The sequence below is a fragment of the Acanthochromis polyacanthus genome, chromosome 21 (assembly GCF_021347895.1).
Source record: "Acanthochromis polyacanthus isolate Apoly-LR-REF ecotype Palm Island chromosome 21, KAUST_Apoly_ChrSc, whole genome shotgun sequence".
NCBI classification, from domain to species: domain Eukaryota; kingdom Metazoa; phylum Chordata; class Actinopteri; family Pomacentridae; genus Acanthochromis; species Acanthochromis polyacanthus.
Genome location: NC_067133.1, coordinates 28,385,455 through 28,412,173, shown reverse-complemented (window position 1 = coordinate 28,412,173; position 26,719 = coordinate 28,385,455). Strand labels below are relative to the sequence as shown.

At 42.0% G+C, this 26,719-nt stretch overlaps 1 protein-coding gene across 3 annotated transcripts in view; it reads right to left on the bottom strand.

Annotated features, from left to right (window-relative positions):
* The window catches only part of LOC110956028 (septin-9-like), a 105,898-nt gene that overhangs the window by 54,615 nt on the left and 24,564 nt on the right, over window positions 1–26,719 (bottom strand). For 2 of the 3 annotated variants that reach the window (XM_022201252.2, XM_051941054.1), the window contains one exon: window positions 6,188–6,946. In XM_022201252.2, the coding sequence (XP_022056944.1) occupies window positions 6,188–6,946 (759 nt within the window). Of the gene's footprint in view, window positions 1–6,187; window positions 6,947–20,840; window positions 21,176–26,719 lie in introns of those variants that run through there. The other variant, XM_022201254.2, reaches the window with a different exon arrangement.

Here is a 26,719-nt window from a genome sequence, read left to right as displayed (position 1 = left end):
TTTTTTTTAAAGTTTATTTTTAACAGCATGTATGCCTTGTGCAAAACAAAAACCACCCAGATACAGATAAATGATGAATTTGAGAGATAATTTCCATCCCTTGTGACATGCACAAGTCCTGGTTTCTGGCCAAGTCCCAAACAGGCCTATCAAAAGGCCTTTATCTGTGTGTGAAGAGATGAATTCTGTTCCTTAATGTGGTGAAACCAGGATAGTGCTCAGTCGACGAGCACAAGACGGCTCATGAGATAATGAGTCATGTAACTGATTAAAGTTTAAAAACTGTTGCAGACTCAGCTTTAAGGGAAAGAAAGACCTAAGAGTGTTGGAATTAGGGATGTGTGCGACTCGTCGTTTAATCATTTAACCGCCTACTCATTTATTAAACATTTAGTATTTTACTAGTCGGTTAAACGCTGCATTAAGCATCATGCACCTTGTTCTTCGCGCCTCTGCCTCGGCTTCTTTGTAAACAGGCTGAGCAGCCAGGGAGAGAATTGCTCCTCCTCCCCTCCCCTCACAGGCACACGTAGCAGGGGGCGGGGCCACACAGTTTGGGGAAGAAAGTTTGGAAAGGTAAAGTGGGAAGATGACGACGCTCCCGCGTAACCCAGAATTTCCACATAACGCGAAAGCGCCGCGCTCTTGAATCGTACTGCACAGCACTTAGAACCCATTCTCTTCAGACAATTTCCACTGCACACACTGCGGAGCGCCAGCGCCGCGTCCCTGAAGCGTCGGCGCGCGCCACGGCGCTGGAGATTCGCTTCAGGTCTATTTTCTGAAATTGGGGGTTATGTGGAAATTGGGGGTCCGCGAGTTTACACAGCCGACAGGCGACCTTGTTGTCATCTGCTGCGTCAAAATACTGCCAAACGGTGCTGATTTACGCTCTGCTGTCCTGCCCCTGTGGCTCTCAGCGGCGAGACCGAGACGCCCCGTCTGCCCCAGTTGCCCGACCACGGAGCCCGTCGCCGGGTTCGCCGGCCCCCGCCACTTCTGGCCGCTGAATTGCAGGTTTTCTGGCTTTGTAGACTAGTCGCAAATAATAAAATAAAAAAAAATTTGCGACTAGTCGGCGGTGAAATTAGTCAAAATTCCCATCCCTAGTTGGAATCCAGAGCCAAGTGATAAAGACAGACTGTCATTTGAGAGAAAAGCTGGCACATTTGATCATCTGTTTCTATCATTTAATGAAAAATTCAGTGCATAGAAGAATTGTATTAAGCAGAAGCTATTTCCCTCCGGCAAAAAAAATAAGCTGATTCAAATGTAGACATGGATTACATTTGTGTTTCAGCGCTGAAACGAAACCAATCAAATGTTGCAGAAATGCTCGTTTTTATTCAATCCAGTCTATGATCATCGGGGGGGACTCTTTAATTCAGGTAACATGGGTACAAGAAAATTACAAAAAAAACAAAACAGACTTTGAGCTGCAGCAAACTGGTATTTAAATCAGCTCAAGGAGGCATGTTTTCATCTCGACAGTCCTAAATTCAAATAAAAATGATACACAACACAGAAAAATCAGCAGCTCCTTTCACCTGAAAGCTGGTTTCTGTGTAATGAAACTAGGTTTAGAAGATATCAGACGTTAATATTCTGACTAGACTTCCTGTTTTCACATTCTTTCAGACCTGTCACTAACCACACGATTCCAGACTCACCACAAAGCATTATCTGGAACTGTTTTGCTGCAACTTGCAAATGCAAAACTTCATCACTTGTAAAGGAAAAATGACTCTTTCTCCTTTCTAAGGTCATAATGGCCTTTAGACAGTCAGGCGCTGCGTTAGATTAGATATCGTTTATTCTGACGTGACTAGACAGATGAGTGGCCTCCATGTTGGTCTGTAATCTAAATCTGACCTTCTCCAGACTATAATATAAACACAAAGACCAGAGAGAATCCTCAGAGCTGATTCTGGCATTGCTTGCATGGACTGCTGCTCTGTTGGTGTCACTTCTCCTGATATCAGGAAACCTCACAACATAAGTCATCCGAGTCTCCGGTATGTCTCACTGAATCGGCCTCCTCATCCTCGCTGAACTTCCACATCAAGTTTCTCAATCCACAAACTGCTCAAGCTCCTGAATTTAATTAGCAGCAGCATATATTTACTTGGACCCTCAGCCATTTTTAGGCCCATGAAAAAAAGAGGAAATTGCTTAAATTACTTCCCAATCCAACAGAGGTCAGCATTACTAATGAGAGGGAGTGGGTGGACGGCCTGGGAATGGATTATGTCGACATCCTGATCTTGTGTGGCCTCACTCCCACACAAACCTCCCCTGAAAAGACTCCGTTTCAAAAGGTGTATTCAGGGCAGCACCTTTCTAATGCTGTATTTCCAGTTTATGTGATTAAAAAGAGTGTAAATCATAGCCTGTGAAGCAACAAGTACCACTAGTCAACTCCAAACTGCTTTTAATGCAGCAACAATCCTGTAAGACCACTGTAGACAACATGGAGCATCAGCTGCCTGCTGACGATCAGGACTGCAATATCCTACTACAAATCCACAGTTGAGAACTTATCCGTCGGAAATTACACAACAAATGATTAAATTGTGGGGGTGTCTCTTAGTCCCATCAGTTCCCGCCACATATTAAGGTCACGCGACTCGATATCTGCACATAACGTACACATGCAGAACACACACCTGTCCTCAGCGCAAGGTCATTTTTTAATTTAAGATTTAATCTGTCGGAAATGATACAATATCTGAGCAGCCTTGAAGGTGTACTGTGCTCTCTGAGTGATTTTCTTCTTGTTGTTTTATTGCAGTTTTTTATGTGAAGCACTGCCCTGGGTTGTTTAGTTATTGCTAACATGAATACATTCATATTGTACATGCATTACACACGGAGTCTGTGTGTCAGACAAAGATACGACCTCCTAAACCAGGTCACATTTATGCATCTTAAAATAAAGTCCAGTTTACCAGACATTTAACCGACTCTGGCATACGCATGAGAGCAGCCACGACAAAATAAATCAAGGGACAGGAAACCCACATGAGCTGTGTACACAATGAAAGACTGTGTGCGCAAACATGAGAGTACATCCTCAGACCGGATACAGCTGCTCATCATTACAACCAACAAATCAACCGGAGCCGACCTCCATCATTACAGCACCTTGAGCTCTGCAACGCCCTCCACAAATATGGCTCATCAGCGCGTCCATCAGTCCCTCCCCTCTAGGCGACACATTCTTAAACTTTACCGTCTACGTGGGGTTGGATGTACATACTGAATACATGTATGCACACGAGTGAGGACACATGAAAAGCCCAGAGGCAGGTTAGATCCCAGTTATGTACCACATGAGGCCTTGTGCAATAATCTGACGTTTCACAGCCAACCGGATGCAACATGAATAAACAGCAAAAAACATTCCCTTCGAAAAAAAATAAATAAAAAATCTAAAATATTTACGTAAAAAATAATAAAAATCTGCCTGACAGTTTTCTGTGTGTGCTGGCTGAGGAAATTAAAATGTCGTTCTGGGCACGTCTCTGAACCAGTGTGGTCTGTCCGTTGAGTTTACTCCCAGATGACTGGAAGTTAAAGTGGGCTTTTCTCATTTTGTTTTCTCCCTGCAGACAAACTTTACAGGAAATCACACTCGCCGGCTCGCATGCTTTATGCACTCTCTGTTTTTTTCTCTCTCCCTCTCTCTCTCTCCGCCTCCTATCTGCCTCTTCCCGAGCTTATTTTTTGCAGGGCCTCCCTCCACATGCATGGCTGAGCAGGAAGGTGGTAATCTGAGCCAAGTGTGGAAGAAGCCGAGACTTAATCCTCTCCCTTCGACTTACACAAGGCCATTTCAGATATTTAGCATGCACATGTGCTCTCTGATTCACCAGCATTGTGATGGAAGCTACAGTTAAGAAATATCTTCAGTAAAAGGCAGAATTAACATTAAATCCTGAGCTGCCTGTGAATGTAGTGGAATGGACAGAGAGACGCAAACAGGCAACGCTCAGTGTAACAAAGTGGAAATTGGAGGCTTTCTATTTTTACGTAAAATGTTTTATGACCTCCAGATTTGGAATGTATCACCTCCCAGCCGCCTACGCCTAGATACTACTTAACCAGAGAGTGCAGCCCATGAGCACAGCTGTCTCCAGATAGCAGAGGCACACCAGTATAAAGATGAGCTGTCCTAATAGCATGAGACACAGCGAAGCAAACGCTGCAATTAATCAGTGAAAAAATGCAATGGAAACATACGATATTCCACTGAAACTGTAGCACAACACAAGGTCCCTGATGTCCAACCCTGCATTTACACCGAAGCAAAGTAAACGAGGAAATGAAAATACAGATAATTTAAAGGTGCAGTATGTGAGATTTTTCATTATTACAGCAGCAAACAACATAAATATTTAGTAAAGTAATGGTGTCCTTAGCAGCGACTGAAGTCAGACTCCCTCAGTGTTTGCTGTAACTGGAGCTTCTCTGTTCTGAGTCCTGGCAGCCGGTCCGGCCACACGTGCATTTTAATGCATGTTAGTGCATGTTGGTACATGTAGGACCCTCCCTTTGAAACCCTCCCAGTGTTTCTACTGTAAAGACACTGAGAGCGACCTCCCACATCGCATTGCAAATGCCTAAGTGCACTCTGGAGCATTCAGCCAGTGCACAAAAACCAAAAGAATTCATAAACGACAAAGAATTGTACTTAATTTATGTGCACTATTTGAATTTCAGCTCAGTGTCGCAGTCTCTATTGATGCTTTGCAGCTCACCGCCAAACATCTCCAGACTGAGGCCAAAGAGTTCGTATTAGTGTGAATGAATGATGATCATTTAGATGTTTTGTTGTCGCTCTAACCGGGGCAGGAAGCTACTGAGTTAACCTTGTCAGTCTGTCTCTGTCTGATGCTATTTAGCTGCTGTGCATTCTAAAGATAAAGCATCTTTGCAATGCTGCAAAGTTAAATAAATATTAATCACAGTTATGATTTTAGCCTCCCACTATGGCATAAACACGATCAACTGTATTTACACTCAAAAAGTAAAATCCCTCGACTTCATCTTGGACAATTCTGACATTAGGACACCTTATTTCACTCACAATGTTTTAAAAAAACCTTAACCTTAGCTTAGACATAGTTCCATGATATCTTCGGCTACAAACCAAACCTGACATCAGTATGACGCACTACATTTGGGGCAAAAAGTAAAGCAAATAAACATCAGATCAGGAAAGGCTTAAATGTGGGATGACTATCTAAAACAAGAGTCCATTTCCTCCACACTTGACCAGGTCAGCCCGAGTGGCTCGTTCAGCAAAACAATGACTCACCAGAACGCAGCATCTTACCACAGCTATGGGACATTTCTTGATGTTTCACCTCAGCTAAATGAATCCTTATGGAGCGAGTTACTACACAAACATCTGACGCTCGGCTTGAGCTTGGCATCTTTTTGGTACCACATGTTTAAGAGGCTAGTCAGCAACAGCTCAAAAGTCAAACCTCTGCGTCGTCTGGATGGAGATAAATTCATTAACATGTGTTTGTTAAAGTGTTCCAGCGATTGTATGACTTCTTATGTGAGAAAAGTCGGGCAAATAACCGATAACAGATGTCAGAAACATTCACAGAAACTGCATCTGTGAAAGCTGACAGTGATTATATCCTCCAGTTTTAGATGGTTAATTCAGGTTTCAGAGGTTTTTTTAAACAGCTGTCCTGGGAGCAGCCCTGGGATTCTCATCATCACCTCCCTGACCTACATTCACAGATAGTCTAGACTGACACACGGACTCATGCTTGTGCTTTTTTGGTTGGTGTCGTACTTTGCAGTTCAACCGCTGACATTAGGTCGAAAACAAAGAGCAGAAGCAGTAAAGAAACAAAATAAAAAGGTTAAAGCGTGCTGCAGAGCTGAGTTTAAAAATGTAAGTTTACTGTGTTTGAGCCTCATCTAGACATGAGTGTGTCGCAAGACGGAGATAAAATGAGAGAGAAACTGAGCAGAAACACACTCATGAGAGAGGGGCGGTTGCCAAACTTTTGCAAGTTATTAGATTTAGAAAGATCGACCATGTTGAAACTGGTAAATCATAAACAACACAGAAAGCCGCACTGCAGGCAGAAAACACAAACCGACTGGCTGCATGACTCCTCACAGGAGTTAATCTGGAGAACATGAGCTGAGTGGTACTCACTGTCTGCTGCTCGGGTGGAGGTGGGCTCTGTGACGGGTGACTGCACTCTCTCCACCGGGGGCTCCGTCAGGGAGGGCAGGGGGGCGACTGGAGCGGGAGGCACGTGGTGGTGGTTGTTCTCCACTGTGCCGCTTTGCACCGAACCGTCCGGCTGTCTGAGGACGGGCACCTCAGGCCTCCTGGGGCCTCCCTCCACCGGGCTGAGGCTGGGGGACGGCGGCTCTGCTCTCCTCTGGGGGGGCTCGGGGATCCTGGAGACGGGGGCCGAGGACAGCTGAGCGTCCATCCTCTTAGGGGGAGCGGGAGGCTCGTGGGGGCGAGTCACACCGAGCTCCGCCCGCCTGTTGGCGGCGCTGGGGATGGAGTTGGAGGAGCTGTCCAGGTGCATGCGGTTGCTCAGGCTGACCTCCGGCCGCTTGAGGCCGAAGCGGGTGATGCCGGCACTGGGCGAGCTGTCAATCTGCTTGGACGAGACCTCGATGGAGATTTCTGATCGGCGGGAGGAGGCTGTGTCCAGGTTACGGCCCCCCGATAAGTCGATGCGCCTCATGCCGGTCTTCGGGGAGCGTGGGTTGGAGGACTCGGAGGGGGAGGACCTGGAAGAGGAGGAGTGGTCGGAGTTGCGGGAGCTAAGGTCGTAGCTCCGCTGGCTGGACGTGGAGGAGGTGGACGAGCGGAGGGGGTTGGTGGTTCGGCGGGACAGAGGCGACGGGAGCGAGGACGTGTCTGCTTCCTCCACCTCAAAGGACCGTTTCAGTGCTGGAAAACACAAAAGAAGACTCTGTTAGCCCAAAATTCATCGTCATAGCACCATTATTCAGGCAAATAACTGCTGGAGCATGTAGGATCTGTACTCAAACAGCAAGACAGAAGAACATGTAAAACCTAAAAAGCTGCTAAAAAGCAAAAAGGTTTTTAGGCTCAATAAACTCAGAGCAGCTCAGTCAGTGCCTCAGTTTAAACAGCTTTCACCATACAGACATTTGCATCATATTTAATTATAAGTTATTTGTAACATTTTATTCTGTCCTCATTGTGTTGTTGTTTTTATGTAATTTAAAATATTTTACTGATGTTTTAAAGCTTGATTGTGGCTATTTTTTTAGTTTTGAAAGGAGCATTAGAAATAAAGATTCCAATAACCATTATAAATAATAAGAATTATTATTATTATTATTATTAGTAGTAGTAGTTGGTGTTGTCGTATCATTATCAAATTTATTTATTTTTTAAATTATTTAAAATATTTTTTTCAGAATCTGGTTGCAGCAAAGGATTTATTTTGGCAAATTTATAAATGAGGAATCTAGAATAAAGTGATTTTGATCAAATATTCCTATTTTAAAATGAATTAGGTTAATATTCACAGTAGAACAGCACCTCACACATAATAATAAAAGCCCAAAACATCAGATACGAACCTAATTCATCATCAATAGTGTAATGTGAGCACCTTTATTCTGACAAATAATTGCTCGAGCATGTCAGATCTGACTTAAAAAAATAACACAGAACAACTTGTAAACTCTGCTTCTGTAGTAAAATAAAATACTTCAATATTAATAACACTAGCAGCAACCAAAGCTCATTACATGCATGCAAACCAATGAGAAGAGCAAATTATTACATTCAAACTCCAAACCAGCCGTCTTGCAACCAAATAGCTGTTGTTTTTATCAGAAATGTTTGTAGTTTAGAGCAAAATCCATCAGGAAATAGCACTATTTCTGATGTACAGGTTATATATATATATATATATATATATATATATATATATATATATATATATGTATGTTCAGACTGCAAAGCATCATTGCACAGGTGGACTGTATACTTAAAATAAAGAAATGCAATTATCCTAAAGGTTAAAAACGTTAACATATAGCCCTCATGGATAAAATCAAGTCATTTTGAAGAATTAATAATATTTCAGTTTCAATGTAGTCACTTTTTTAGCAAACGGAAAACCACATTAAGTCAGTCGAAGCTCCAACGGTTTTGAAAAACATCTTGAGTATTTACAATCTAAGGGACACAACATGTAAAATAAACTAACAAATAAATAAAAACTACCGATATAAGGATAGTTTATTTCAGACAAGCACTTTGTGCCACCTGGACACCTGATACTTTTCAGATTTAGAGCGATTAGTTCATCAAAGAACGAAGCTAATATTATCCACCGTCTGCTAAAATGATTGATTTTTCCTCCGATATGCGGCCAACGGCAGCAACCTTACCTGCCTTCATACGCTTCACGTAGCTCATCATTTTTTCTGCTTAACTTTTAAAATATTCCGGAGTTTAATGATATTTTCTGACAGAAACTCACAGAGAAGCTAAATTTAACCCTCTGTGGCGAAAGAGTTCACCGACTTACAGCAACAGCTCCGTCGTAACGCTCCACCCGGACATCTGGCACACCTGTTGTCATGACGACTAATCAGTAGCCACGCCCCTTCAGAACTCTGATTCATCACTTGAGAAACCACTGTCTAAATATGGGCAGTATTCTTCTGTTTGTTAGTTTTTTAATTTGGTCAATATTAATAATAACGATTATTATTATTATTATTATTATTATTATTATATGTGAGGAGCTGTTCTACTGTAAATATTTACCAAATTTAATCTTAAAATAGGTATATTTTCTCAAAATCAATTTATTCTATATGTCTCACAAATTTGCAAAAAAAAAAAACTTTTGCTGGAATCAGACTTTGAAAAAAATTAAATAACTAAATAAATAAACGACTCCTACTATTGATAGTACTACCACAAATAAAAATAACTATTAGTATTATTATGTTCATCTGTGAGGGGCAGTTTTACTGTGAAAATGAACCAAAATAGTAATATTTTATCAAAATCACTTTATTCTAGATGTCTCATTATGAATTTGCTTTAAAAAATCCTTTGCTGGAACCAGACTCTAAAAAAAACATATTCTAAATATTTTTTAAAATTTAAATATGATAATACTGCTAATAATAATAACAATTAGTTATTTATAATGATTATTGTAATCTATATTTGTAAAGTGCCTTTCAAAACTAAAAAATAGCCACAATAAGACTTTAAAAATATCAATAAAATATTTTCAAAAGCAACAAAGCATTAAACAATGAGGCCACAATAAAACACTAATAATTTATAATAAAATATGATACAAATGTCCGTCTGTACAGTGAAAGGTAAAACTGCATGTAGAGTGGAGCGAAACTATTCAGAAGTAATCAGCAGAATCTTCAGTTGAATTTTATAATGAATGAGGAGCCAGGGTCGTTTTTCTTCTTGCAAACGCTGCATCATTGAGTTAGTATCAGTAGTTTATTCAGGAGAAAATAACATATATTTCTAATTTACAAACTGCACGATTGAACAAGAGGCTGAATGTTCTGATTAAAGTTGAAGAAAACTCCCAGATTTGTCATTATAGATCCTAGGTGATCTTTAAAAATGTGATCAGGACCAATAGGTAGGGCTTCAGTGTTATCTGTGTTTAGCTGCAGGACACCGCGTCATCTTTAATGCTCGTTTAGATCTGGACCAAACCTACACCAACACGTCTTTTTCCCACATATCCCTCTTCAGCATTCCAGCTGCAGGCTCTTGTTTAGGTTGTTTGATAAATGATTTTCCTGTAGGGATGATTAGCTCCACGTCAGATGCGAGGCTGACACCTGGCTCACCTCAGCTCGGCCCACAGTCCAGAGCTACAGAATCTGGAGCTAGACAGCCCTCTGCCCAGATAAACACCGAGTCTGCTCAGGCATCTGGCCTGCTTCATCCTGACGAGTCCAAACACCAGCATGAGAGAACAGCTTCTTCCTCCAACTCTGTGTTTTCACACCCTTGATGTGTTTCAGCAGGTTTTTCAGTGTGTGATATAACTGGGAAGAAGCTGACGGTTCACAGTTTCCAGTGTTAGACGCTGATTTAACCGGGCGTCAGTGGGATGAACTTTTCCATTTTTCCTTTGTGAAACTTGTGGAGTTTGGACTGGACATGTAATATTATTTCTGTGTCGTACTTCGTACTTGTTTTCAGCTGTCTGGAGTCCAAATACGCCAAATATCTGGTGCGTGCATCACATTAAAACCAACACAAAGACTGATTTTAATGTAATCGATGATCCCAAGTCAACTTTTGAATTGTGAAATATTGTATTTTCTTATTTGGGGCCATCTATTAGGTCTACACGAGACAACATTCAGGTAGAAATACAACATTCACGGTTACAGGTTGTCTGTTACGCAGACATAGTAGGATTCCTGACGGGGTCCAAACCATAGTTTCTATTAGTCAAACAATTTTACAGCTGATATATTTATACAACTTCATCCCACTGAATGCAAATGACGAAGCTGTTTGTATCACGTTGCCATAGCAACCTGCATGCTTTCAGTGAATGATGCAGAAATTGCACACAGAATTAGGCTGAACTTCTGCAGCTTATGAAGCACAAATTAAAAATGCTTGGTATTTAGATTTCAGAAAATTGAGGCAGAAAATTCCGCTTAACGTAAAATTAAGTCTGAATTAAAAGTCACGTTTCCACTCCTGTTCTGTAATTCATGCTGATAATCCAAACAGAACCTCACTAATGCATTAAAAAGAGCAAACTATTGGTCATTCACTTCATACTTCCTTCCTTATATAAATGCTACTTACATGTCGTATCCCTCACTGCTTGAATATTCAATATTTCGACACAATAGTTAACATTAAATCCTGTATACTGGATGCAACATCTCCATATTTAACAATTCATGGTACATTTTGTAATTTAGTGCATATTTTATTCAAGTACACTAACATTCAAAAGTTTGGGGTCACTTAGAAATGACCTCAATTTTGACAGAAAAGCTTTTTTTTTTCAATGAAGATAACATGAAATGAATGACAAATCCAGTGTAGACATTGCTAATGTGGTAAATGACTATTCTATCTGGAAACGGCTGATTTTTCATGGAATACCTCCATAGGGGTACAGAGGAACATTTCCAGCAACCATCACTCCTGTGTTCTAATGCTACATTGTGTTAGCTAATGCTGTTGAAAGGCTCACTGATGAAAAGAAAACCCTTGTGCAGTTATGCTAGCACATGGATAAAGGTGGGAGTTTCATGGAAAACATGGAATTGTCTGGATGACTCTAAACTTTAGAACTAGTGTATTAATTTTCTATCCCATTTCTATTCTATTTTATGATGAGTAGCATGACACATCTGAAAAGATTATTTGCTTTCATGAGAGTTAAATTAGAAAATTTACACCCCTTTCATGTCTGCAGGCTACATAATGGTGTAGAAACTATTCAGACCTTTTACTTCATTATACATTAATGTAAAACTACTCCATTACAAGCAAAACTCCTGCATGAAATGTGAAAGTATGCAAGATTCTGCAGAAAAGTGTAGTTAACGTATTGCAGTAAAGTAGCAGTTCTTATTAAGATGAATGATTAGATTATTAATAGTGAAACTTCAGTGTATTCCTGCTTTATCTGCTGCAGGTGGAGCTCATTTAGTTTTACACTCTGGTTCATTCTGAGCAGTCATGAGATGATTAATGGTCGAGGAAAGAAGAAAAAAAACTACGTTCTGATACACAAATCTGTTTTCAGTTTGTGGACTTTTTCTCTAATCTTTCTTTCTTTTTTTTTTTGGTGAGAAATTAGATCATTCGAACATTTAGTGAAATGAAACCATGTGAGAAGTTTGGAGGGGAAACTATCTGCCGGAGCTGTTTACAACCCGCAGACATCGACTCCACGCTTTCTGTACGACGTCAGAGGCCCAGAAGTTGGAAACCGCCAGTTTAAACTTACACAACTCATATTATCGCCATCTTAAAATCAACAAAAGCTGTCAGATCGATGTAAGCTCAACATTCATGAACTCAAGTGCAGTGGAAGTGCAGCGTAGCACAAAATGAACAACTGAAGGACCTCAAAGCTGTCCTGAAGCACTCGAGTGTCACATTATGGAGCAGCATTAAAACAACTTCATGTGTGTTTACAGGAGCAGACAATGACAAAGAACAGTGTGATCTGTGAGTGTGTGAGCTCGCTGCATACATCTGCCCCACCACGGATCATTTAACCCGTCTCTGACAGCGACCTCTTTGTGCTGCTCACATGGAATAAAAAGAAAAGTGGCTTTGAAATGTTCCTAGAGGACACGGCAGGCAGTGTGAGAAATAAGCACACAAATGAAGTTAGAATTCACTGGATGCAGCGTGGCGGATGTCAGCGAATGGAGCATTAATGAATTTACTGTAGCTTGGCTTTGCTGAGCATTTAGTGAGTCTGCTTAAAGCCATGTTTGACCGTTAATTTGGTATAATGAGCCGTTTTCCTGCAGCCGTGTGCTAGCTGTGCTCTGTGGTGACGGACGGCCAACACACTGACGTCCTCTCAGACTCGGTGGAGACGGAGGCCTCGTCAGCTGTGTTGCTATCACTCTCTGCATGTGTGTGAGTGTGTTTAAACACAGCTGTAGAGGAAAGCAAACACCGCCTGTTTTTCTTTTCGCCTGGTTGGAGCCAAACTCCGTTAACGGCGCTGCGTTATGGGGTATGTGAGCATGTAAATGAATGGGGCCTTTTTGCACGTTTGCATGAACGAGACGACAGCATTAGGTTTGAATGTTGAACCTTTCACGAGTTCAGGTGACACTAATTAATACCAAAGTGGACCTGAATGTTCCTTTCACTCCTTCTCTTTGCATCTGAACGTAAATCCTTGAACCCTCTTAATCTCGGACTCCATCTAAACAACATGCTATAGCAAACCAAATAAGGAAGACACGGAGCCGAGCGCAGTGTTTTTCAGCCAACACTCGCTCAGGCATGGGCTGAATGCGTGTAGCGCTCTAAGACACAGTCAAACAGCCAGAAAATCACATGACGCTGTAGCACCACATTCTCTACGCCTCTCTGAGCGTGACTCTGGACGAACTGGACGCAGTTTCAAATCAAAACTTAATTAGTTTCAAAGATTTCACCGGGAAATCTGCAAAGTATCGTGACAAAGACATCACTTGTAATGAACAGTACAGAGTGTTTTGCTAGAGGGTGAGTTGTAATCCTTGTGTTTGCTTAATACTTCATCATATAATGGTGTAATTGCTTTTCGTTATATGGGTCATTCCACAATTAGAGGACATTTCACTCATCAAATTTCAAATACTCCATGTACTGAATACTGAAACATGCAGTTGTCGTGTAAATGTTCTTGTCCTGAGATCAAATATAAAAAAACTAGGAGAAAAGAATGTTTGAAAATATTTTTTAAAATACCAAATAAGTCTGGAGTTTCCCCTAAAATGCCATTTTTCTCTTGTCCCACCCCTCTGATGACCAAACTGAACCTCAAATAAAACAGTTCAAATGACATTTAAATCCCCATTTTTTGGCATTATTTTTTTCAATGATGTCTCTTGTAATTGTGCGAATATTTTAATCAACATAATGCTGAAAATAATAATTACTTTGCATGGACCGTATGTCCCACAACATGTTAGCGTAACCCGTTGATGACATTTTTGTCTTTTGTGTCATGTTTTTGTCATTTAATGTCTTGTTTTTATCATTTTCTGTCTTGTTTTTGCTGTTTGTGTCTTGTTTTTGGTGTTTACATCATCAGTTTTCCTAAAGAATGTGTAGAGCAAAGCTATGTCCTCTCTTCTATTTTTCATATTTTCATCCCATTGTCAGCCTTGATTGAATGTCTCACTCTCATTGTAGAATGTCTCACACTACCTCATATTATCAGGATCAGACTCATTCTTTGGACTGTTTTCCATCAGTCAGTTTGTCCTCTTGGTCAGCAGTAACAGCTAGCTAAATATCTAGCTTCTACTGCTGAGAAAAAGATCACATTAGCATGGATTAGCAACCCTGTTACTGTGATTAGAGTAGGGTTAGCAAACAGCACAGAAAACATGGAATAAAAATGCTACCATTGATGTGTAAGCTGAGCCAATCAAGCCTTTGACAGTTTGTTGCCTATTATTGATGAATACAGAGCATAAAATTGCAGAGAAGGTTTATTTTTCAGACATTTTGAATGTCCTCTAATTCTGGAATGACCCATATAGTTGTTAGTGGTGGCCATTCCATTAAGGTTCACATTCCCACCAGACACATGAGGAATTCCCAGCAAAAAAGAGGCGTGCATGTGATACAGCTTTACTGCTTGTCATTTTTATTTCATCACAATCAGCCTCACTGATTCACTCGATGCTGTATTCAATTCCTGCTAATTAGAACCTGACTGACATATCAGTTGTTCGCTAGCAAAACTGATTTTTGTCACAAAACATAATGCAGAAAATGATCCATCCATCCTCTATTATCCAGCTTGTAGAAGAGGTGGGATACACTCTGAACACAAAGAAACAGATCACTGTGCACGCTCACGCTTGTACCTATGACCAGTTAATCCAACATGCATGTCTTTGATCTGTGAGGAATCCCAGAGAAAACTCAGAGGCAAAAAGAGAACACGCAAACTCCCCACAGAAAGGCTCGACCAGCAAAATCAAACCTGTTGGAAAATGGCGCAATCACGCAGTTCTTCCAGCAGACGGCGCTTCAATGTCAATAACTCTCAGTACGGTACAGTCTGCAGCACATGCAGCAGAGCGGTCAGTGGTGCGGAGTTGAGCAGTGTTCTTATAGTTAAGTTCCAACATATTGCACATATGGAAACAAATGTACAGAAAATTGGTCGAAATATCGAGATCAGAACTAATACTTCCTTAAAATTGACCACATATTCAGAATCAGTCAGGTTCCACTGCTGATGCAAACCCAGTATTTCTACACAGCTGCTGCTTCCCTTTAAAATAAATCATCTCAGCATTTCTGGTGATGTCACAGGAAGCACAGCTGAGGTAAACTGCAAATAAAACTGTATAATTTTCAGAATATTTGGCACAAGAAGCAGAAACCACAGAGACACCGGTATTCCCAGCTGTTAATATAGCTGCTCAGCAAATGTAGAGTATAAAATTAAACTGCAGTTGCTTATCAATGATAATAATAATAATTCTATATTTGTACGGCACCTATTGAAAGCAGAAAGTGGAGAAATAGAGCTGAACATGGTGAAAGGCTTTGAAAATAAATCAATAAAACAACAACCAGATTAAATAATAAAATGCCACATCTAAGAACAAGCAGAGTAAAAGAAAACAGAAGGTAAAGCAAAGCACAAGGCTAAATATGATAACTAGAAAAGCACTCAGAGTACAGTACTCCTCCAAGGCTGTTCATTCTCCCATATGGCATTATCAGAAAAGCAGCTTTATTTTTTTAGAAAACAAATAGTTTATTAGTTATTGATGATCAGAAATCATGGCACCATAGAATGTGTCCATTTGATATAGATGTACCCTCAAACAAAATTAACTTCCGCTGAGCACAGGCATGTGTTCTGCATGTGTACGTTATGTACGGATACCGAATCACATGACCTAAATATGGAGCGGGCGGGGGAATCGATGGGACTCAGAAACACCCCCACAATTTAATCAGTTGTTCGTTGGATCATTTCTGACAGATAAGTCCCGATAAGTCCACATCAATGGATTTGTAGTAGGATCACAATCATGTGATCGTCAGCAGTCAACTGATGTAGTGTTCATTTGTTGTCATGGTTACAGTGATGCCGTGCTGCTATCTCACAAAGATACAGAAATCTTTAACAAATCCGTGGATCCAGACTATAAGGCGCATCACTGCCAAAATCTAATCACTTGGTCCTTGTGTCATTTCTGACCTTTCTTGAAAATTGCATCCAAATCTGTTTGTCCATTTTTAAGTGATGTTGCTGACAGACAGACAGACGTGGATCATCACATAACTCCACTGTATTCCTTTGCATACTAATAATAGTAGCTAAATACGATATTAAAGGGGCAAAGCCAATGCTTTAAGCCACTGAGAGCCTCCAACCGGGAATCATAAAAAACGTAATTGACGTGCTTACTAACCGTACTGATGAAAGATAGTCCAACTCATTTTAATTTGCCTTGCAAACAGTGTCTTTATTGGTCTCTTCAAAACTCCAAAAGTGCACAAATTTCCATCTACAAGTTTCAGCATTCAGCATTCAGTGTATAGCGCTCCGCGTTAGCATTTGCGTTTGCGGTGAAACCCACAAACATCAATATAATTACAGAAATTTCAAATCTGCTCCTACATAAGATGTCTACAATCTTTAGTAGGATAGAATTGAAGTCAAATTGTGCTTTCGACCAGCTGACAGAAGAACAAATGATCCTTAAATCATCTCAGAGCCCGACTCTCTACTACATTTAAACATTTTTCTTTCCCTGCAGGAAAAAACAACAACATACAATGTGCAAAAGAAAATCTTTCATCGCCGGCTAGCTGTTTTTAGCCGTAGCACGGGGCCTGTTGATAACTTGACCTAGGATGGCATCGGTGCAGGATTTTTTACTCCGTGTGTCCTACAGGGGGAAAACAGCAGGGAGTGGTTTGAAAGCCTAACAAAGACCCGCTGTGTTCGCTGTGCAGAGCGACCCTTGGTGCTTCCCAGCAGCTCTGCCGCAGTTAGCGTCATCAACAGGAAACCTGTCCGAGCTGGCGAGTAAAGAGAAGCCTGATAATGCTGATAAGAGCAGAGACTCTGAGAATGGCCCATCAGCCTTTTGTCAGGAGACACTTCCTCTCGTAGGGAGCCGACTTTGTCACAAGACTGAGCCTCAAAGCTGGAAATCAATAACACATTAGCCCATCTGCTCTTTGACGAAAGGAAATCAGTTGCCCCTTAGCACAGACTCAGTGGATTAGGGGTTATAGAGCACAAACTAAACTAAACAGAGTTCCTGAAAAAATCCACAGCCGCAGCTAAGTGGCAGTTGGCTTATAATAACAGTTTTCATTCTGAAAGGAGTTCCTACTGGGACTCTCCTCAACAAATTTCCCCATTAATGAGTTGTATGTCTCAAAAGAAGAAATATCTCAGCACATATGATACATTTGAACCATTTGCCTACAACTGTGTATGACAACTTCGACAAATATCTCATGATTAAATGCTTTATTTTACCTTTTCATAACCTTTCAGTGTAAATTTACACATCGCTGTCTTACCTGCTGATTACATTTTGACCGTCATCCTATCACTGCTTTTCAAAACTCGATGTATTTGACGGGCTGGTGAGTGCCATGCAGACTGGGCCTCATGCACATCTGTAAAAAGAGGCCCGGCTGTGTTCAGATCCACTCCTCTCTTGCCTACCCCGACATTTTCACCCACCACAGAAATCTACTCCTGTGGAATTTCCTCTCACTGGACCAGCAAAATGCCCTTAACATGCAGTTTAGAGATACAGAAGGAAGCGAGACGCAGATATCCTGGTGGAACTGTTGTAAAAAGGCACCACTATTTAACTCCTGAATGCATCTATGCACTGTCTGGATATTTAATATGAGGCAGCAGCACCAGTGGGATCCTGCACAAGAATAGAGACAATAGATCTCTTTCAATGCGCTGCAAATAAAGACGTGTGAGCGTCCGTCTGCTCAGTAAAAGGTCGATGATCGGTTTGTGAGGTCACCGCTGAGGTCATCGGCCTCAAGGGCAAGAAAACGCCGACTTCCGTCTGTTTCAGCGTCATCAGCTAAGGCCATGAGACACGGCAACAACACTCACTGTCACATGAAACTGTTTTTTTTACACGTTTCCTGTACAGATTCCAGTGGCACAAACAATGTTGTATGAATGAAGTGATTCATATTTTGTTTTACCAAGCATATGAGGTGAATATATTTGCACATAATCACCACTTCCAAACAGCAGAATAAGCAAATATGGCATCTAAGGTCTGTCAGTAGACTGATCAATCTTTAACCCAGTAATTTTAAGTGTGCATTCTGTGAAAATACATGCTTTTAATCTTCTTTACTTGTATCTGTGGCCAAAACTTCCTCTTTGACTCAGGTATTCCCAAGATTGTAAAGCTCTGTCACTGTAAACTAACCTAAACCCTCAACATTTACACCCTTTTTCACAAAAAAAGAGTAAAATCTCACAAACATTTAGACATTTGGACACTGAAGATGAAAATATTGTGCAGCACATGATAATTCAACAAGCATGCGCCCCTGTACTTGACCAAAAAAGGGAAGAAACTAACTGTTTTGCTGTGTACACACTCTAATTACAGGACCTACTGCTGCTGCTGCTATTATTATTATAGTGATGCTGTGGCATTGGTATTTTCAAATGATTATATTGTTTGCATGGTAAAACTGCCATTTAAAAATGCAGCACCAGAATGTGTGCTAAAGGGTTGAATATTACCCAAAATAGCATTACCGTATCCTTTTCTAAACAACTCATAATTATCAGTGCTGCATATAAAAGATGAAGTGCCTTAAACCCGCATTCTTTTTAATGGCCAGCAGGGGGTGAGAGCTCCGCTTGTATAGACGTCTATGAGAAACTGACCCAACTTCTAACTGAATTTATTACGTCAGTAAACATTTTCTAAAGAGTTTTATGGTCTTAAATGCTCGTTTCAACTCTCTTTCAGCTCAGAATGGTGTTTTGTTGATTGTGGTCGTATTAGAGTAAAATAGACAATAAAGCAGACTTTACTTTGGGGCGTGGCTACTTTATTTTTGAGAAATTGCTGCCATAGTGGTTTGAGTAGTGTCCTAATCATATTCTGTTTCAAAAAGTGGCCAAATTTCAAATTCAGTCCCTAAACTGACTTGAAAATGTTATCCATCGCGAGTTAGAGGAGGCAGCAAAACCTCCTGAATGCATTTCATTTAAAAAAAAAGAGGTTTTGTATCACTGTTAAATAGCGATCTTTATTTGCTAAAGGAGGAACATGTTATTTATTTGCTTGAAAAAATGAGAAAAGCTAACTGGAGGACATCTCTGACTCACATGTACTAAGATATGATATGACACAAGTATAAAGTTCTTGATGTAATCCACTGGATTGTTTTCTGGATGCACTGATCAGTCATGTAGTCTCTGAAATCCAGAAAACATTAAGAAATGGACAATTTTTTTTTTTAACTCAAACATCCCCTTCAGTGCACGATTACTAAAAACAGTTGTCTAACGTAGTGAAAATGTGCGTAAAAGCTTGTTATTTTTATGTCATCACAGCCAGCCTCACTGATTCACTTGATGTTGTATTCGGTTCCTGCTAATTAGAACCCGACTGACATATCAATTGCCAGAGAATGATCCAGTCGTCCTCTATAATCCAGGTGGTATGAGAGGTGGGATACACACTGAACACTAACTAAAAATAGCGTCATCACGCAGTTTTTCCAGCAGAGGGCGCTTCAACATCATTAACTCTCAGCACAGTCTGCAGCACATGCAGCAGAGCGGACAGCGGTGCGGAGTCGAGCAGTGTTTTTATTGATAAGTTTGTGTTTTGAGCCTATCGTTCCAACATATTGCACTTATAGATGCGAATATACAGAAAATTGGCCAAAATATCAAGATCAGAACTTTTTACTTCCTTAAAATCGACCAAATATTCAGAATCAGTCACTCTCCACAGCTGCTGCAAACCAAAGAGTTTTGCACATCTGCTGTTTCCCTTTAAAAGAAAGTGTTGAGATTTGTGATTTTTTTTTACTTAAACATCTCCTTCAGTGCACGATTACTAAAACTAGCCGTCTAATGTAATGAAAATGTGCATAAGATCTTGCTGAAAAGCTCCTCGGCCACAGCAGGATGAGCTCTCCCGCTGGACTGCTGTTCCCGCCGGGTCATACATCACGGTGCTTGGTGGTGACACAAAGGTATTACCACACCACTGACAGTCAAAACAGTAGCCCATTATGCTGCCGTCACACATGAGCGAGGCGAGTCTGGAAGCATGACTCGGAGCCACACAGTTGAAGCACACCTCTCTTTTCCGAACACCATTTATCTTTCTGCTCGGCTGCACTGTGTAAGCCGGCGGTTTGAGGGCGGAGAGGCAGGCAGACTCACCGTACATACAACAAGCCGACCGGTGTTGACAGAGGAGCAGCTCTGGACAAGTGTGGATGCATCCCTAATGGCTATGTGTTTGGGTGAGACAGACAGGTAGAGGTGTCGGCCTGTCAACCCCCCACCCTCCCATCTAGCTACCGACCTGCCGACCCGCCCGCCTGCTGTCTCCATCCACCGCCAGCCAGGCCGAGGAGAGACGAGCTGCTGAGAGAGGAAGAGGGGAAGCACAGCCAGAGGACGAGGAGTGGGAGGAGAGGGATGACAGGGGGAATCTGTGGGCCAGGGGCAGGGAGATGAAAAGGAAGAGGGGGAGGTGGTCCAGGTGTTCACCTCTCAGCCGTGTGGTCAAACGCTCACAACACGCTATCATTCTGTCTCTCATTCTGTGGATGCACGCTGCTGCTAAATGCGCAGTTTCCCCGAGATATCCTGCAGCAAAGAAACCCTCGTGTCCTTCAAGTAAAAGTTACGCAGCAGTAAAAAGCAACACATTTTCCTTTCTGAGCACCACAGCAGCTCACCGCAGACAAAAAACCTTCACACTCTCCTTTTTTTTTTCAATCAAACATGTGGAAACTGTCTATAGTGTCATCATGGCAGGGTGACAAGAAGAAGAGAAGCATGAGAGAGAAAGAAACTGACCTTCAAAGTCTGAAATGATCCCTTCCAAGTGAGCGTTGACAGAGGAATCAGACATTTTGGGGAGCAAGTGTGTATATGTGAGAGAGAGAGAGGAAGCAGGATTCCCTTTTCCCCAGCAAGGAAAAGTCTTCCTGAGGCGTCCGGTCCCGCTTTTAAACAAATCCCAAATTAGGAGCCCGTGTAAGAGAGAGGAGGGAAGAGGAAGAAGAAGAAGGAAAAAAAAACGGCAGAGTCGAGCAGCTCACTGATCCAAACCCTCTCCCTATCTCTCTCCACTCTTTCTTAAAGCAGCAACTTATTTTCCTCTTCTCAACTTCCAGAGCCTGGAATGAGCGAGCAGTGACAACCCCCCACCCTCCCTCTCTCTCTCTCTCTCTCTCTCTCCCTCGCCAACCCTCCCCCCTTCGCCTTCCCTCCCAATATCTCCCTCCCCTTCTGCAGGCCTCCTCTCTCAGACTTTCTGCAAAACCTCTCATTTTAGTTCAAACACGCTTCCTGCAGGCTCGGTCACATGACTTCTGGGCAAACTTTTTTTGAAAAGTTTGCACGTCGCCGACAGCAGCAGCATCACAGATCCATCCATCCATCCATCTCAGCCGGGTGATGGAGGGAGAAGTTACAGTAGGCGAATAAACGTGGAGGCAGAATCAGACTCATGCACTAATATGGTCAGGGCAGGCTCGCACAGGCAGTTAGCAGATCGTCTGACATGCTCAGTCCACTCTGGAGGCAAACATCAATAAATAAGTAGCCTAATGACTTAATGAGCATGTGAACGAGGCTCTGTGTGAGGGGGTGGAAGGGGTGTATGCGCCTCTGCAAAAAAAGTGAGAAAGATGTTGGGGGAAGTCAATGCATGTGAAGAATGCAAAAGACTGTTTACAGTCGAACGCATTCACAAAGTTGAAGATGCACTTATCTTCTTTCCTGAAAACCACAAGTACCCAGCAACAATGTTATCACGCCCCGGAGCAGCTACTCAGCCTTTACCAGCCACAGGCCACCAACGGGAAAAAACACTGCTACTGGCTTCTGAACCATTCATTAGTGAAGACAGTAACAGAATAATGGTGGGAGCTGTGTGTGTGTGTGTGTGTGTGTGTGTGTGTGTGTGTGTGTGTGTGTGTGTGTGTGTGTGTGTGTGTGTGTGTGTGTGTGTTAGCAGATTCTCCTCTTACAAGACGCATAACTCTCATTTCAAACTGCAAAGATATACAGCTTCCAAAATAAAAGCAGCCCTGAGAGGCAGCAACACATAAAAATAAAAAATGTACTGTAGAGGGGAAATAAATCCCGGAGAGAGACACACTACCATTCAAAAGTTGTTTCATGTTTTCTATGAAATCTCCCACTTTTATCCATGTGCTAACATAACTGTACAAGGGTTTTCTCATCATCAATGAGCCTTTCAACACCATTAGCTAACACAATGTAGCATTAGAACACAGGAGTGATGGTTGCTGGAAATGTTCATTGAAAAAATGCTTTTCTTTCAAAATAAGGATATTTCTAAGTGACCCCAAACTTTTAAACGGTAGTGCACATGAGTTCAAGTTGCTTTATATTAGCTAAAGTTGCTTTACATAGTTAAAGTTGACCCATACCACTCTTCAAAAGTTTGGGGTCACCCAAACAACTACATGTTTTCCACGGAAACTCACACTCTTACACATGTGCTAACATAACTGCACAAGGGTTTTCTAACCATCAATGAGCCTTTCAGCCCCATTAGCTAACACAATGTAGCATTAGAACACAGGAGTGATGGTTGCTGGAAATGTTCCTCTGTACCCCTATGGAGATATTCCATTAAAAATCAGCCGTTTACAGCTAGAATAGTCATTTAGGACATTAACAATGTCTACATTGGATTTATCATTCATTTCATGCTATCTTTACCAAAAAAAAATGCTTATCTTTCAAAAATACGAACATTTCTAAGTGACCCCAAACTTGGCGTATGGAAAGGGACACGAAAATGTTTCCAGTCCCCTCAATAGCTGCTGTCCCATGTGTGATTCATCAGAAAGAGTTTGGGACGTCTGACGAGCCAAATCGTTGCTTACATTGCAATCAGAGTTTTCTGTTGATTTAGACATCATAAACACAGATGTGCGTGAGTGCATCGACACACACGCTGATTTTTTTCAGAATAAATATGAGGCTTTACTGTACCTTCGTCCTGCAACCTGATATCAATCTTACACCACATTTCCCTGCCATTGAACCATGCAAAGTATGTAACCCACAACATGTGGGCAACCTCTGAGCAAAAAATTACAAGAGCCAGGACAGGTAAAAAAAAACTTCTAGGAATGCCAGATACACAATTATCTCTTGGCACGACTGCTATTGTGTCTTCTCCTTTGTCTCCCTCCCATCAAGAGGGATCACAGTGTCAGGTGTCAGGACAGAATCTCAGAATAGTCTGCTCACATCTAAGTCCATCTGTAGTGTTTTTCTTGGAGTTTGAACCCCACAGTGTCTCCTAATGTGTCACTTTGTCCAGCAGAGGTCAGCGTTGCACTTTTAAATACGACCTGTCGCCACGGGCAACACTGTTAGCGGTTGCTGTGTCGCTGTCATACAGTAATACAATCTGGAAACGGATAAAGACAGAGACACGAGGAGAATCCTGCTCTGGACACACCCTCAGCCTGCACATGTGTGGCAGATTCCTCCACACACATGGCAGACACAGACACAGACACAGACACAGACACACACACACACACACACACACACACACACACACACACACACACACACACACACACACACACACACACACACACACACACACACACACACACACACACACACACACACACACACACACACACACACACACACACACAATAAATACGTGCACAGTAGAAGCGTGCAAAAGTATGAGCATGCACCCTGAGCCCAGCACCCAACCCTTCCTCCACAGCGCACACACACATGTATTTCTATCTCTGTGAGGACACTTCCGTTCATCATTTTACTCTAACTTTAACCATCACAGCCACATGCAACAATGATCTAACTCACACCTGAAGCCTAAATCCATTTCTGGACCCTGTCACTGCTCTATGAATGACTTCAAACCCACTTTTGTCCACACAAAGACAGAAAGACGTGCACTTGCAGGCTGCAATGCACACTTCCTTTCCCCTGCATATCCTTGCAAGCCCCAGCAGGCCCAGACGGTGCTAATCCAATCTGCTGTAACAACTGTCACACTGGGAGAAGACCAGAATGTTTTTCGCCCTGTGGAGAACTTCCTTCATATCATAGCAATCATGTGCTCGCACTCAGCATACGCAGCGCTCTGAGAAAACAATTTTTATCTGCTATTTGTGGAGCACATGCCTCCAATATGGCATGCAGAGGCCTAAATGTGTGAGCGGCTGAGAGGTTTCATGAGGTCATGTTGACTCCACATGTCAGTGCTGAAATCTTTTTGTGGAGTTGATTCCTCGACGTTACTGACGAATCAGGCAAATGTGAGATTTAAAAAAATGGATTTTCTCTGCAGGTTTGAAGATCCCCAGTTTGTGTCCTGTGAAAGTCTGCATGTTCTCCCTGTGCATACATGGGTTTTCTCCAGGTTCTCCAGCTTCCTCCCACAGTCTAAAAAGATGCTGAGGTTAATAAGGGATTCTAAATTGTTCGTAGGTGTGAATGTGAGTGTGATTGTTTGTCTCTATGTGTAGCCCTGTGATGGACTGTTATCTGTCCAGGTGAACCTTCACCCTCAGTCAGCTGGGATAAACTTCAGCCCCCTGTGACCCTAATGAGGATTAAGTGGTGTATAGATGATGGATGGATTTTCTCTGCAAGATTTTCACTTCATTCTCAACTTGGTTTGGACAATTTGTTGTAAGTAAAAGAGATTGAGTCTGTTAGTCTCCTTTATCTTATTGTAAACTCTCAGCTCAGCATGCAGATGAAGACAGACAGAGGCAGCAGCCTACTGCTTAAAGAAACCCAGACCACCACCACGCCGCTCTGAAGTGGGCCCTGCCCTTGTAGGAGCTGAAAAACGAGAGCAGCAGAGTGGGAGGCGAGGGTGGCTTCTATAAACGGATGCCAGGCTGGCGTGGCAGTTGCTAGGGCAATGCCAGGGTAACGACAGATTGCGAGTGTCAGCGGCCTGATCCTTAGACGCACAAAGACGGCAGCGGGTCGACATGCCTCGGCGCCAGTCTGCCTCCTCCCCTACAGCTGTGCCAGTGGATGGACGTCCTGCAAACCCTGGAATCTGAGAGGAATGGTAACCGAAGCCACGCTGAGCAGAGGAATGCACCTGAGCTGTTATTCATGAGTACAGCTATGTTAACTACGGTGTAATCTTTAATCAGACATCCTGTGGGTGTATTTCAGCTGCTAAAATGCTCATCAGTGCAACTTTTATGTGTAATAATGGACTTCATATGATACAAATGTCCTGACAGCTCTGGTGGAACTCAGGATTTATCCAGCAAGCAGAAGTTCAGTAGGAGTATTAATCCATCCATCTATACACCAACAAATCCTCATTAGAGCTGGAGTCTATCCCAGCTGACTGAGGGTGAAGGTTCACCTGGACAGGTAACAGTCCATCACAGGGATACACATAGAGATAAACAATCACACTCACATTCACACCTACGGACAATTTAGGATCACCAGTTAACCTCAGCATATTTTTGAACTGTGGAAGGAAGCTGGAGAACCTGGAGAGAACCCATGTATGCACAGGGAGAACATGGAGACTCCATGCAGAAAGATCCCAGGAAGGGAAGGAAGTGAACCAGGGCTCTTCTAGCTGCTAACCACCTCTCCACTGTGCAGCCCTGGAGTATTAACGAGTCTGCAAAATCCAGAACTGCGTTCAGTGACTCATGAACATTACTGATATTAATCTCACATGTTTCAGGTGCACCCGGCTCACAGTAATGGCTGAATTTTGACAGACGTGTCAATACGTTATGTAATCGATACCCGTAGGTGGTGGACCTGGACACAAGCCGGGACTTGATCCGTCCCTGATGGGTGATGGTGTGTGATGTTAAAAACCCTGAAACACGCAAAGACTTCAGGACGCGTCACTGATGATGATGTCATGTAGAAAAATAAGCAAAAGACACAAAAGTTGGACTGTAATGTTGCTGAGTTCTGGGGACATCTGCTGACAGAAAACACACATTCAGAGGCATTTGAACTCTTTGCAGCTTTTGTTCTGGAAAAAAAAGAAAAGTCAGAAATACTGAAAACCAACTGCTTCTAATACCTGCATCCATGGACTGTACGCATCTTGAAATGTGCAATAAAATATTCTCTCTCTGATGCTCTCTGCCCACTAGCTTTGAGAACCACTCTGTAAACTGTGATTACATGTATAATTAGGAGGGGAAATAAACAGAAAATAACATGATATATACATTTTTCTTGCCAGTGGATAAAATGTTTGTATTAAGATGACATCACATATAAAAATAAGCAAAAGGCACAAAAGTTTTTCAGTAATGCTGCAGAGTTCTGTGTGTTTGGGCACATTTGCTGACAGAAAACACACAATCTGAGGTGCTTGAATTCTTTGCAGGCTTTTGATCTGGCAAAATCTCTTTGCAGAATTGTAAAGAAAAGCCTGAAATACTGGAAACCAACTGCTTCTAACACCTGCATCCATGGTCTGTATGCATCATAGGGGCTGAAATAACATGAGACATCTCCACTGGCAAGAAAAACGTCATGAAAGATGAACATGTTTAGCATTTTTTCCGAGGGGCAGATTTGTATTTTCTCTGTATCTGAGGAAGCACGACCCCAGAAAATGCACAGCTACACTTTAACTCATATGTTTAGAGATGCAGCTGAACAAAAACAACAACATACTGGTTGAAATATTA